Source organism: Bradysia coprophila, unplaced genomic scaffold (genome assembly GCF_014529535.1).
Source record: "Bradysia coprophila strain Holo2 unplaced genomic scaffold, BU_Bcop_v1 contig_94, whole genome shotgun sequence".
Classification (NCBI taxonomy): domain Eukaryota; kingdom Metazoa; phylum Arthropoda; class Insecta; order Diptera; family Sciaridae; genus Bradysia; species Bradysia coprophila.
This window is the reverse complement of record NW_023504022.1, coordinates 9,008,624-9,021,142: the sequence shown is the minus strand read 5'-3', so window position 1 is coordinate 9,021,142 and position 12,519 is coordinate 9,008,624. Positions and strand designations below refer to the sequence as shown.

General features: G+C 37.8%; 3 protein-coding genes across 5 annotated transcripts; 1 reads left to right on the top strand and 2 right to left on the bottom strand.

The window, feature by feature from the left end:
- Positions 1-1,231: 1,231 nt before the first annotated feature.
- Positions 1,232-3,487, top strand: LOC119085306. Its single transcript, XM_037195656.1, has 4 exons — positions 1,232-1,530; positions 1,590-1,881; positions 1,943-2,221; positions 2,283-3,487. The coding sequence occupies exons 1-4, from the start codon at positions 1,388-1,390 to the stop codon at positions 2,568-2,570; spliced, it is 1,002 nt and encodes a 333-aa protein (XP_037051551.1). The 5' UTR covers positions 1,232-1,387; the 3' UTR covers positions 2,571-3,487.
- Positions 3,488-3,787: 300 nt separating this feature from the next.
- Positions 3,788-6,615, bottom strand: LOC119085305. 3 transcript variants are annotated; one of them, XM_037195653.1, is made up of 9 exons: positions 6,345-6,615; positions 6,215-6,285; positions 5,977-6,150; positions 5,181-5,917; positions 5,018-5,115; positions 4,457-4,953; positions 4,303-4,394; positions 4,061-4,241; positions 3,788-3,999 (listed from the first exon to the last, which is right to left on the bottom strand). In XM_037195653.1, exons 1-9 carry the CDS (start codon positions 6,481-6,483, stop codon positions 3,868-3,870), a joined length of 2,121 nt encoding a protein of 706 aa, XP_037051548.1. In that variant the 5' UTR covers positions 6,484-6,615; the 3' UTR covers positions 3,788-3,867. The 3 variants fall into 3 exon arrangements, with proteins under 3 accessions (XP_037051548.1, XP_037051549.1, XP_037051550.1); XM_037195654.1 differs by having other exon boundaries at positions 5,030-5,115; positions 6,345-6,614; XM_037195655.1 differs by having other exon boundaries at positions 6,220-6,285; positions 6,345-6,398.
- Positions 6,616-10,416: 3,801 nt separating this feature from the next.
- LOC119085304 (mpv17-like protein 2) lies at positions 10,417-11,674 on the bottom strand. Its single transcript, XM_037195652.1, has 5 exons — positions 11,482-11,674; positions 11,208-11,425; positions 11,080-11,148; positions 10,771-11,009; positions 10,417-10,697 (listed from the first exon to the last, which is right to left on the bottom strand). Exons 2-5 carry the CDS (start codon positions 11,380-11,382, stop codon positions 10,539-10,541), a joined length of 642 nt encoding a protein of 213 aa, XP_037051547.1. The 5' UTR covers positions 11,383-11,425; positions 11,482-11,674; the 3' UTR covers positions 10,417-10,538.
- Positions 11,675-12,519: the final 845 nt, after the last annotated feature.

Here is a 12,519-nt window from a genome sequence, read left to right as displayed (position 1 = left end):
TTCCAAACGCATCGAAAACCGTCGCATTGGCCTTTCACCTGAACAACCGCGCAGACTCCTCAGAGCTAAGAATCTGGTTCAACGTCTCGTGTCTAAAACATGAATTCAATCCAGCCTATTTGGGAGTCACGCTCGACCGTTCGCTAACTTTGAAACAAAAAGAAAATCAGCACAAGAAAAAACTTGCTGAACAAATTATCCGTCACCACTTGGGGTGTATCCGCATCGTGCCAACAAACAATGAATACGATGAATACTGCTGCTCCTCGTGGATAAACAGCGCGCACACACAAAAAGTAGACACACAACTCAACGAAGCCATTGAATCGTAACTGGTACGGTCGGATCCATACCTCTGCCATGGCTCTACGCTCTCTGTGATAAAGCACCACCAGAAGTAAGAAGGCAACACGCTTTTCTAGAGAATACCAAAAAGTCCTGTCGATTCCCAACATACCTCTCGGCTGTAATTCCGGAAACCGTCTATCGCCACAGCAACGCAAGTACACGAACACATCTTCGACACCAAAGATTCATGGAAAGTGACATGGTAAGACTCTGGTATGCAAATAGTATTTTTCGTCTTCGCCTCGTTAGGACAAGCTTAAGACGTGTCCTGAAAAAATTCTGCATTCGTCACAAGTCACGAACTACGTTTTCTGTGCCGTAAGGATCATAATGAGACGAAAAACAAAACAAAAACATTACAACAATTTCAGCTTTTCTTAGCAATCACTTTTCGATCGTAGGTGCAGTTACGAAATACGTCGAATTATGATTCTAAGGCCAGAAACTCACACTGGTGCAATTTAAACAGAATTCGTACGGGCGAATAGTCGTTGTATTATAAGAGTACTATTCGTCCGTACGGGCGAATAGTGTCAGTATTATAAGAATATTACTCGCCCGTACGGGCGAATAGTCCTAGTATTATAAGAATACTATTCGCCCGTACTAACGAATAGTGTTAGTATTATAAGAATGCTATTCGCCCATACGGGCGAATAGTCACTACGTAATTTCAATGTGTTAAATGTAACGCATTAGCGAGAATTCGTTGTTAAAGAGATCGAATATGAGAATTCATACAATTTCTATTGTAAACTGACTCAATTATACTAAAAACATATTATTATTTATTGATCGACCATCTCGATTTCAAGACTGTATCTTATTGCTGCTCTGTCGACACAACAGTTCAAAAATTTCGTGCCCAAAATAATTAGATAAAATTTGTTGTCTGTCAACACTGATATTTTCGATCGGCAGCAGTGATTTTCAATCGTTGACAGATTCTTATAGTTTGTTTATGTGAATTGAAAGAAACTTAATCAATAAAATACATTTTCCATCTGTACAATAAATATCACATTTAAATTTATGAGATATGGCTGGTCTTATAGAATTCTTTATGCAATCATTCGCACCTAAGATAAATCCGAACAATTATGTAGATATTAAGCCACTCGTTGAATTCTGGTCCAACTGTAGTCCGATAACGTTAAAATATAACCAGGAGTCTCTCAACAGGTATTATGTTCTTTAACACGACTATAGTACGTATGTGTTGTCACTGTTTAATTATGTAGTGAAATACGTTCGTCAATAATTGCAAACCTATGCGCCATCCACCGAGTACAAGGCCAGTTCCCGCAGTACGGATTTGATGCACTGAAAGACATTTTAAACCAGGCCATCAATGATGACTCTGTAGCCCAATGGATTCTTTGTGTCCACTTAACGAAAATAAATGATACGAAAGGGGATGGAAGTAAGCTTTCTTTCTTGCTGAATGCTGTCAAAGCGATGATTGTAAATATTCCTGACCTTCACCACCAATCTTGGATCGAATTAGGGCAAAAAGTTGTGAGACACAATCAGGTATTATTGTTGACTGTGTGTGAATGTGTTTCGAGGTCTTGATCGCAATTAAATATTTTAGATAATAGATATTGTCGCCAGTGTTCTTCAGAAATTCGGTGTGAAGGCGAAACCACCAAATCATATCCGTTTTGTTATAGTCAGAAACGAGGTTTCTGAGCTAAGAGGTTTTTCTGGTTTGAATACCATTTACATCAACTGTGAACATTATCAAAATGCTTTTGAAATGAGCTTCAAGAATGCCGAACGATTTAATTTAGTTGAAAGAGTTGAATTAGCCTCAAAAATGAGCCTTATCGCATTGGCCATTCATGAGTTTGGTCACATCAAGCTACGTGAGGCAAGAGATAATATCTGTAAATTCGGTAGTCCGTATATAACATTCAGATTTCTAATTTCAGGCGCATGGTGACTTTAATTTAAGTACGCCAACGTTGGCTGCAGAAATGCAACTGCCGGATGACCATAAAGAATTTGGAGCACTGTGTGAAATAGAAGCTTTCGGGTCGCACGTTGATTGGAATAAGTCCCGATTCGGTGCGGATTTATGTTATATGCGATCTTTTCTGAATGCAATCGAAACAGGAACGGAACTTCCGAAGGGACCTCTGGGTTTGCTAATAAATCGTTCGGAATGCGAACACTTTTCCGCTGGAGTTGACATGGACAGTACTTCCTACTATGATTAAAGCTGCAATTTTGTGAATTTTTGCATGAATAATTTAAGTCCAAAATTGGTTTTGCGACACATTGCATTTCCTTTCAACTAACCAGAATCAATGGTACATTGTGGAGACCCGATTCGGCAACCACTCACAACCTAAAGTTCATTTTCGGCAGTGGCTAGAATGCAGTTAGGTGTGAGGTAACTAAAAAAAAAGAATCTGTAGTTATTCGTTGACGAGCAAGTAGTGGGTGGATGCATAGTATGTGTCCGTCGAATTGAGTAGATCTTACTATCTTTGTAGACGTCAGTCTTTCAATGCATACAAAAGTTTTAAGTTATGAGTTTCATGCTTTCGAGAGCTGTTTTTTTTGCATGATTTGGATTATAGTAGACACAGTAAACTTCTATGAAATCGGTCTGGTGTTCTCTACTCTGAGTTTCGAGTCTCCTCTAGCGAACTCACGCTAGACATATCAAAACCACTGGACAACTATGCCACTATTACACAATCTGAAATCAGTTCAATCTTTGTAGCATGCAAGAATATGACCTCCCTTGATGTCAAAGATAAAGACATTAACATATGTTCAGACAGTCAAGCTTCACTCAAAGCTTCAAATTCTCACTGTTTTACATCAAAACTTATAATAGAATGCATGGAGTCACTGCATTGCCTTTCCAATAATAACAAAGTCAACCTTTACTGGGTCCCCGGACACAGTTGCATTGACGGCAATGAAAGAGCTGACAATTTAGCACGTCTGGGCAGGTAAGCCACCTTTTGTGGCCCATCACCAGTTTTAAGACTCACCATGACGCAAAGAGGCGCTTTTAGAAAATTCTATAAAACGTAAAGAACAATGGGAAAATCTCACTAACTGTAAACATAGCAGAACCATAATCTACGTAATTACTTACTAGAACCAATAAACGTAACTAACTAACTACGCTGAGTTTAATAATCTTGAGCGCTCGTACCTTACGAGTCGTACGTCGACAAACAGTATTCCTATATTGACAAAGTGTTGTATTCGTATTTCTATTAGAAAACTCTGACGTAGATCATACAAACGATGAACTTGGCTAGCCCAAATTGGATCTGTTGTCATGTTTGAAAACGTAAAACTATCTTCTTCAAGAATGCCATCGACGTGGTGCAAACGTGTTTTTTCAAAAAATTGGTAGCTGACTGGGTGGATTACTGTAAGTTGAAAATATTAATAATCTTCAGCTTGTGGAAAGCTTTAAAAAATCATTGAAATTTTATTTATTTTCGAAATATCCCAATTACCCACTAAGTACAATATTAAGAGCAAACTTTACGTAGAATTGTATACATTGAATGCGACTGAGTCAAGTACCACATCGCCGGAAACGTTAACCTTGAATATTAATTCGTCATCAATAATACGTTGTGCGAAGTTGATGGGCGTCTCATCATTTATTGTTATCTAGAAATACTTTGTTGCAATTACTCTTGTCAAATTTGCTTAAACAGAAAATCACAGAAACCTGGAAACCGCTTTCTTCAAATAGAATTTTCAATCGAAACTCTTCATCTGGAACTAGAGTGGAGAAAAGGGCATACTCTTCCACATCGGTATCATCCGTGCTCACCACAATTTTTTCTTGATACCAGCGTGGATTGAATTGAAGTAGTACTTTATCTTCCAGCAACAGAATCACTTCAAATCTGGGTAAAAAAAGAAAAGTCTTCATTTCAAATAGAGGATTTTGTATAATGCGGTCAATACCCGTTGGGTTGTTGTGGAATGCGTCCGTTCATAATTATGGCAAAGGAAATTGTATTCTCCTGACAGGTGATTGTACCCGAAAAAGGCATTTGCTATTCAGAAATAAAGTTGTGATAAGGTAAAATTTAACTCAAAAAAAATTAACCGGGCTTACCGGATCTTCGTCCAACAGAAGGCAAACTTCCACTATATCATCAGATTCAGGTGCTGAATTTTCATTGCAATATGCTTCAGATTGAAATTGCTGGGTAATTTTCAATGCTTCCATAAGTCCACCCCAGCCAATCTTCTTAACATTCACCGCCGATTTTGATATTGAAATTTCTTCGAATGTGTCATGGTCGTGAACCTCATTGTCGTGGCACGTAGTACACAAATTGCAATTCTCACATTGAGTACATTTGTATCGGCGTCCACATAACGGACTCTCCTCACATCCATCACAAGTGACAAATCGATGTACACCTGATCTTTCAACACCTTTCGATGTATTTGTCTTGATCATTCTGATGAAATCATCATGATTGGTGTGAACTTGATCAGCGACGCATGATTTGCATAAATCAAAGTCGCTGCAGCTTCTACATTTGTATCTTTCTCCAACAACCTCTTGTTCGCATTCTTTACACACAACAAATGGCCAAGCGTATTCTACAATCAAAGAATGGGAATTACCATCGATTTCGGGTTATTGAAGAAAAAAAAATGAATTCACCAATGGCTGGAACTTCTTCGGTTAGCAATTCCTCTTCTTTGGTCAATTGACACTCTGTATTTGTATCTGCAGATAGATCAGCACAATCGCAGAAAAACCTGTCAACATGGCATACCGACGGTAGAATTTGAGGAATGAACTAAATTTGTAATTTTGTACCTACCAGCCGTACCGTATAAACTCAACATCATGTCCTTTGTGGCACATTAGCATGCAACTTCGACAAATACATTCCGAATTCGAAAATTCGCACGTGTTACAGGAGTATTGATAGTGTCGTACGTAAGTGTCCTTTGAAGAAATCGTTGAGAGACACTGCCCATGTGCAATTGCTTTTTCCACTTCTTTTCCCTTAATCGATAAAGCCCCGTCGAACGAATTCCAGTCCTTACAAAAACATTCTTTACGACTTTCCAAATTCAAATAACATCGCTTGTGGTCTGTACACCATTCATTTCTTGGCGTTTCATCCGATGTTTCATCATCTGGCAGTAGTCCCGAGTCCACAATTGCTGCTTTCACTGAATCAAAAAAACTCCCATACGTTTCGATGAGCGATGCACTGTAATTTTGTCTATACAAGCAGTAACAATCAAACTCTCCCCTTGTCTTCGATCTATCGGTCGTCCGAAGTTTCTCATCGTACTTGTCAATTATGTTCTTCCGAGAAAAGATCGGATATTTGGGTTTGTAAAGCCTAAAGCAAAGGAACCGCCTTCTGTAGTCGTCTACAACGTTTCCCAGCATTACAATTTCTTTAGCAACGTCTGGTCTATAGCTATCAAATAATTCGACAGTCATTTGACACACGGCCACATAAACTGCAGCGAATGATACCAGAAGTGGTGATGATATATCAGGCTTAATCCAAAATGGGTAGGTCGTGTCTTGAAATAATGTCTGGCCACAAAAATTATTTTATTTTTGCTAGATGTCATTTTTAGTGCCGAGTGATTTACCATTACTTCCTGACAAGCCATAAAAGCAGGAACAATTTCTAGCTCTCTCTCATTTCTCGATATATCGCTCAACAGTCTATCCAATCGTCCCTGGATTGATCTAATTTTAGCTTGGTAAAAGGACACAGCAAAACTTACGGTTGCTTTTTCGATTTTGGCTTCAATCAAACGGTTCTAAAACAATACAAATTCTGAAAAAATCTGCAGTGAGGAGAGCAAAGATTGTTCGAGCATATACTTTACAGCCTTCTACGTCAGCACTGAACCTAATGAGCCAGGCAATGCTTTCCCCAAATATGATTGGCACGCCTCAGTGATAAAATGAATGAATTCGGATATCGAAAGTTAAAAAAAATAAGAAAACTAACCTGCATTGCCAAGCACCCACGTTGGTACACTAGCAAGAGCGGTCACAATTTTTGCGGTTCGTAGCTTCGCTTCTAGCAATTCAACTTCTGAATTATGTGCAGAAAATACCAGTTCAGGTGTCCAGGTTTCATAAGGCATGGTGAGACGTTGGACAAGACTCAGCAATATTACTTTTTAAAAGGTAAATCAAAAACAGACTGATATGGTACTATGTAGAGTAGTAGCAATAAAGTTTTACGAACTGTCGCACGTACCAGTTGTGAGTGAAATAATGCAATCAAATGATATTGGTTATCTGAAGCTAATTTTCTAAAATATTACTTATCTAATCTGAACCCTGTTCATTGAAGTAGCTGTTGTACGTATATAGTATCGCCCAAAAACCACTTACAGTGAAATGGGCAGATGATGAGTCAAATGTAAACAACTGAAAAACTAAATATAGCGTGTCGTCACAAGTGGCAGATGATTTGGCTTTATAGATGTATTTCTTCCAGGACACATATATTCTCTGCTCTTCAGTTTTCTTTACCGCGATTTCTTCAACATCTGCCATTTGAGACGCATTACCTTTAGCTTGTCGAAGCTGTAAGCGTTCGTCACCCCTTCAGATATGAGTTCGTTTGTAAGTAAGGACTTGCGTCACACTTACACTATACGTCGTTCTCGGGCAACATCATTTCTTTTGTAAGTATTTTGTCATCTTTTCGGTCGAATTTCCATTAAACCATAGGGCCTTGCAGACCAAAACGATTGTAACCATTCCTTAAACACAGCCGAACGATATGGCTAGATAGATAGATAAATAGAAGAAGTGGGTGGAAAATACCATGCACCTAAGCCCTGAGGCTTCCCCACAGTTACTTAAATTCTCTTAGACTTGTTTATGAATTTAAGGATTTCTGTTGGAGCAATACACCAAATTGATTTGTAATCATGCCCGCACGTTAGTAAGCGGGCGTGACGCGAGTCCACTACCAAAAATGTTTTAAAATTTTTTTTTGAGGACGGCGGAGCATATTTTTAGCAACTGTTTGAATTCTCCCCCTTAATTCTAACGACCTCCAAACTTAGATATTTGGAATCTAGGCATCCATACGAGCTCAACGAGCTATCACACGTTACTGCAGCTTCAAAATTGGCCGAGATATTGAACTTCGAAATATTGTTGTTTGTATGAAAATAAGCAAAATTTCGTATTTTCAGATAACTCAAATTGGCTACGTTAGTTAGTTAGTTAGTTCCTATGAAAAAGAACGATTTCGTAACTCCTAAACGTTTCTTACGATTTTCCTGAAATTTTGGTTATAGGTCAATCTCGGGCCCTAGATCAAAATAAGATTTTAAAAAATGGGGGTATGCAAGCGTTTTTGGCAGCTAGGACTCCCGGAAGTTTCCATACAATGCCATATAACAGCGTGTTTTGTGTGTGTGTGTGTGTGTGTGTGTGTGTGTGTGTGTGTGTGTGTTAGAAGAATTTTTTTTCAGCTAGTAATTATGAATTGGTAAATGTTGGAAAAAGTGTTTTGATGGATTTGGGTTATTTTCGACATGAGTGACGTGTTCCAAGGTTGGTTCCTATTGGGATGACAGATGATTCCTCTGGCACTTCCTAATTTCCATCGGATTTTTCGATGGATTTTGGTTATTTTCGATATAAGTAAGGTGTTCCAAGGTTGGTTCCTAAATTTTGGGATGAGAGTTGATTCCTCGGGCACTTCCTAACTTCCATCGGATTTTTCGATGGATTTGGGTTATTTTCGACATGAGTGAGATGTTCCAAGGTTGGTTCCTAAATTTTGGGATTACAGATGATTCCTCTGGCATTACCTAACTATCATCGGATTTTTCGATGGATTGGGGTTATTTTCGACATGAGTGAGACGTTCCAAGGTTGGTTCCTAAATTTTGGGATGAGAGTTGATTCCTCGGGCACTTCCTAACTTCCATCGGATTTTTCGATGGATTTGGGTTATTTTCGACATGAGTGAGATGTTCCAAGGTTGGTTCCTAAATTTTGGGATTACAGATGATTCCTCTGGCATTACCTAACTATCATCGGATTTTTCGATGGATTGGGGTTATTTTCGACATGAGTGAGACGTTCCAAGGTTGGTTCCTAAATTTTGGGATGACAGATGATTCCTCTGGCACTTCCTAACTTCCATCGGATTTTTCGATGGATTGGGGTTATTTTCGACATGAGTGAGACGTTCCAAGAATGGTTCCTAAATTTTGGGATGACAGATAATTCCTCTGGCACTTCCTAACTTCCATCGGATTTTTCGATGAATTTGGGTTATTTTCGATATAAGTAAGGTGTTCCAAGGTTGGTTCCTAATTTTTGGGATGAAAGATGACTCCTCTGACACTTCCAAACTTCCATCGGATTTTCTGTTGGATTTGAGCTGTTGTCGACATGAGTTGCTTACAAAACTAGTTACCCTTACACCTAAACTTCCAAAAGAACGATATCCGCCAAAAAACCCTAAAGGGTGAAAGTGTGACGCAAGTCCTTGTTTCTAATTACAAAATAACTGATATCGCTGAGGGTGACGCATTTTGTGCCTCAACGCAAAAGTGTTATCGACAAAAAATGTAACCAAAAAATTTAAGATAGAAAATTTTAGAAAAAAATTGCGTCACAAGTGGCAGACGTTGAGGAAAAATAGTTAGGAAAATAGTTCAAATAGAGAAAAATATGTCCTGAATCATCTGCCACTTGTGACGCATTTTTTTTCTAAAATTTTCTATCTTAAATTTTTTGGTTACATTTTTTGTCGATAACACTTTTGCGTTGAGGCACAAAATGCGTCACCCTCAGCGATATCAGTTATTTTGTAATTAGAAACAAGGACTTGCGTCACACTTTCACCCTTTAGGGTTTTTTGGCGGATTGATTGTATACGAGCCTAGATGTGATGCTCTTGGTTTGATATACGCTGGGCAATGACAGAGGAAGTGTTCTATTGTTTCAATATCGCCGCACATATCACACCACGGGTCAGTCGATATACTTATCGTGTGAAGATGATTTTCTAAGTGTTTATGACCTGTTAGAACACCTGTAAGACTTGAGAGTCTTTTTATATTAGATCTGTTGAGCGATAAGAGATACTTAGCGTTTTTGTTGTCTTGTTGTCTTATTTTGGCTTGTCGCGCAATGTTCAAGGAATTCCATTAATTCTTGAATTTTTGAGCTTTCCAGTTCGACGTTATTCGTTGGAGAGTAGAAAGTGATGCTGCGGTCGCTGGTTCGGGATATGGCTAGATACTTCAAACCTTAAAATTCATCAATTTCAAAAAGTAAGAAAATCAGTTTTTTTATACAAATTTCCAAATTTGTTAACCAATGTTAACATATGATAGCTCGTTGAATGGACGCGAAGATTACGAATGAAATACTTTAAGGGTAGTAGGAGCAAACGGATAGAAGTCAAAGAGTTCGTAATTTTTACCCGAGGCCAACACAACGTTTTTCACAACAAAAGCTTCTGAAGTTTCAGTTGAAGTGAGAAAATGACTGCGAGAAAGTTTTTTACGCTCTTGCGAGCGTCATAGCACTAAAGGCAAATGCTTCTCCCGAATTTTTTTTATTGAGTTTCCACTAGCACTCGTACTTGAAGTGAGTTGGTTTCGTGCTTTAAAGGTAAAATTTCAATTTAATTAGCATATCAACGCACTCATGTTTAGATACTGTACGCTCGATCTAAGTTCAACGTCCGAACCCCAGTCTTTTTGTGATTACGCATTGTCATGAGGATAATATTGACCACGATGAATGAGAGGGTGTGGCGGATTCGTATATTAAACTATGATCAAGTCAAGGGAACATTTTATTAGTTTTGCTATACTGTCAGTGCCACTTTTTACTCTTTCGGGCGACACGAACACTTTGAAAAATAAATGAATTTTTGACTCTGCATACTTAGAGGTTGGCTTAAAAGACAGACAAAGTTTCGTCGTAGTTTTTGAACACTTTCTCCAAAATTGTCTCGATATTAAGTAGCTAACCATTCTGTTGAACTATGGACAAGTAAAACACGTCGTGTTAACATTAAAATAACAGTTTGTGTACTACTTATCAACATATAACAATAAAAAAAACAAAATAAATATTTGAGCATCCACCTCAAAACAAAATAAATAATTTACCCACATAACACATTCGAACGAGGGACTAGATTCTTTGTTCACATTTCCGTGGTAACCGGATAACTTTCGTCATGCTTAATGTAAGACAAAAATACATTATACAACATCGTAACAAAGTTTACATAAATCACCCTGTATTTCGGGTGGAGGTAGTAAAAGTTAATGAATTGAGTAATCGGCCACACTGCCCAATCAGCCTGTAAATATGAATAAACAGAAATAATTTAAAAATTTTTCGATTGAATTCATTAAGGGATTTCTTCCACCAACCCTATATACGGTTAAAAATTTCGACTTAAGCTCGTCAGTGCATGCACTTGCACTCTGTCCTTCTAACATACCAGCTGAATAGAAAAATGCTAAGATACAAACTGGTGACATGATCAATTGATCCAAAACAATTTTCTTCGATACATTTTTCAAATTAACGACTTTAATTACTCGATCCATCCATCCATAGAAAAAATGGTTAATGGGTCCCTGAATGGCTCCAACAACAAACATTTTTGCTAGAAGTTTTAGTTGAGTGTGGATGCATTGAGTGAACAATTTTCAATATTCAAAAACTTTTAATTTAACCTGATCGTTCATAGTCGAACCGTTTTTTCGAGTTGTCTCGCTGGTACTCGATCTCCTGGGACATTTGATCTTGAATTTAAAAAAAACCTACAGCACTCAAAGGGTAAAACGATTACTTCAACAAATACCTCCAGCTACCATAAGAAACCCAGAACTTAATGTATTCGTTAGCAGCAAGTATTTTCCGAAGGCATTATCTTTTAGTCTGGACAATGTCCACTTCGCATTATTTGTACTATGAGTTGCGTTTCGCTTTTGTGTCGTTTCTAGGAATTTCCTAAAAAGTCTCGTGAATTGTTTCATATCTCCCTCTTTCGTTTTGTCTTAATAAGCATTAATGCCGTGACTGCACTTAAAAACAAAATGTAAATAAATTTTGCTCCAACTATTTATTTCGCTTACCTAAGAACAATGAATTATTGTCAATAATCTACGACTATCCACATAAATGACTTGTTCTTTAATAGATTCCATGGCCAAAATTATGTAAGTTGTGAGTTGTGACTGTAGAGTGTAGATGGATGAAAGATGAACATTTTTTATTTTTGTTTATATACAATCATAATTTTCTGTTGGAAACCCATTCACGAGAATGACTATAGTGTCAGCTGATTTTCAATCTTGCGCAGATCGCAATCAGTCAGAAGAAGATAAATTTTGTGAATATAAAAATAGAGAGAATTTCGATGACGATAAGTGTGCGCGCGGAAATATTCAAAATAATGATGGAGGAACACTGTCGATTTTAGAGATTATTTGACACAGCTTCAAGTGGTGTGTGTCTGTTCGAATAAAGATAGTTGCAACTCGCTGCGTCAAAACACTACAAGCATAGGTGATTGTAGTAAAAGCTTCCAAATGGAGTGCTGTGTAATATGAGAATTTTTGTAACATTTTTTTTACAGTGCCAAAGCTTGATACACTGTCAACTTTAAGTACTCTCTTTAGAGTACCACTCATGCTTGAAGTGCGTTCACTGATAGTTCACGTTCACGTTTTACATTTTTTCATATTCTGTTTGTAGGACTAGAGTACTGTATGAAACTGCAGTCAATTTGAGTACAGATTGTTATCGCAACTGGTTGAGGGACTCATTCTAGGCAAACAGTTTCGAAACCACCTTTACCCGTCTCCAACTACATTTAATCATTGTAAGAAATACTTCAAATAAATGGAGCCACCTCTTATTAAAAATAAAAGATAACAATTCAACGCGTCCTAAAGGAACACAGCTTTAAAGACCGATATTAAATTGAAAATTGGTCGTGTGACCTAACTGCAAACAAAATGTTATAAGAGAAACTTTTTGTGACCCGTGCATAACATGTTTGGTATCGTTGTAAAGCTCGATCGCTGTGAAATAAACTTTTCCTAACTAGTGTTGAAATAGCGCGACTTCGTTGTTCCTAACTTATGCATGCTGAAGGCTGTTTTATCGAG

Excerpts from the sequence above, each read along its gene's own strand:
- LOC119085305 (XM_037195653.1), bottom strand. The coding sequence starts at position 6,483 with ATGCCTTATGAAACCTGGACACCTGAACTGGTATTTTCTGCACATAAT. Across the intron at positions 4,954-5,017 it reads CGAAGAAGTTCCAGCCATTG|AATACGCTTGGCCATTTGTT; the intron begins GTGAATTCATTT and ends CTTTGATTGTAG. Across the intron at positions 4,395-4,456 it reads TTCTGTTGGACGAAGATCCG|CAAATGCCTTTTTCGGGTAC; the intron begins GTAAGCCCGGTT and ends ATTTCTGAATAG.
- LOC119085304 (XM_037195652.1), bottom strand. The coding sequence starts at position 11,382 with ATGAAACAATTCACGAGACTTTTTAGGAAATTCCTAGAAACGACACAA. Across the intron at positions 11,010-11,079 it reads GTTCGACTATGAACGATCAG|CAAAAATGTTTGTTGTTGGA; the intron begins GTTAAATTAAAA and ends TAAAACTTCTAG. Across the intron at positions 10,698-10,770 it reads AATTTTTAACCGTATATAGG|GCTGATTGGGCAGTGTGGCC; the intron begins GTTGGTGGAAGA and ends TCATATTTACAG.
- LOC119085306 (XM_037195656.1), top strand. The coding sequence starts at position 1,388 with ATGGCTGGTCTTATAGAATTCTTTATGCAATCATTCGCACCTAAGATA. Across the intron at positions 1,531-1,589 it reads AACCAGGAGTCTCTCAACAG|TGAAATACGTTCGTCAATAA; the intron begins GTATTATGTTCT and ends TTAATTATGTAG. Across the intron at positions 2,222-2,282 it reads GTCACATCAAGCTACGTGAG|GCGCATGGTGACTTTAATTT; the intron begins GCAAGAGATAAT and ends TTCTAATTTCAG.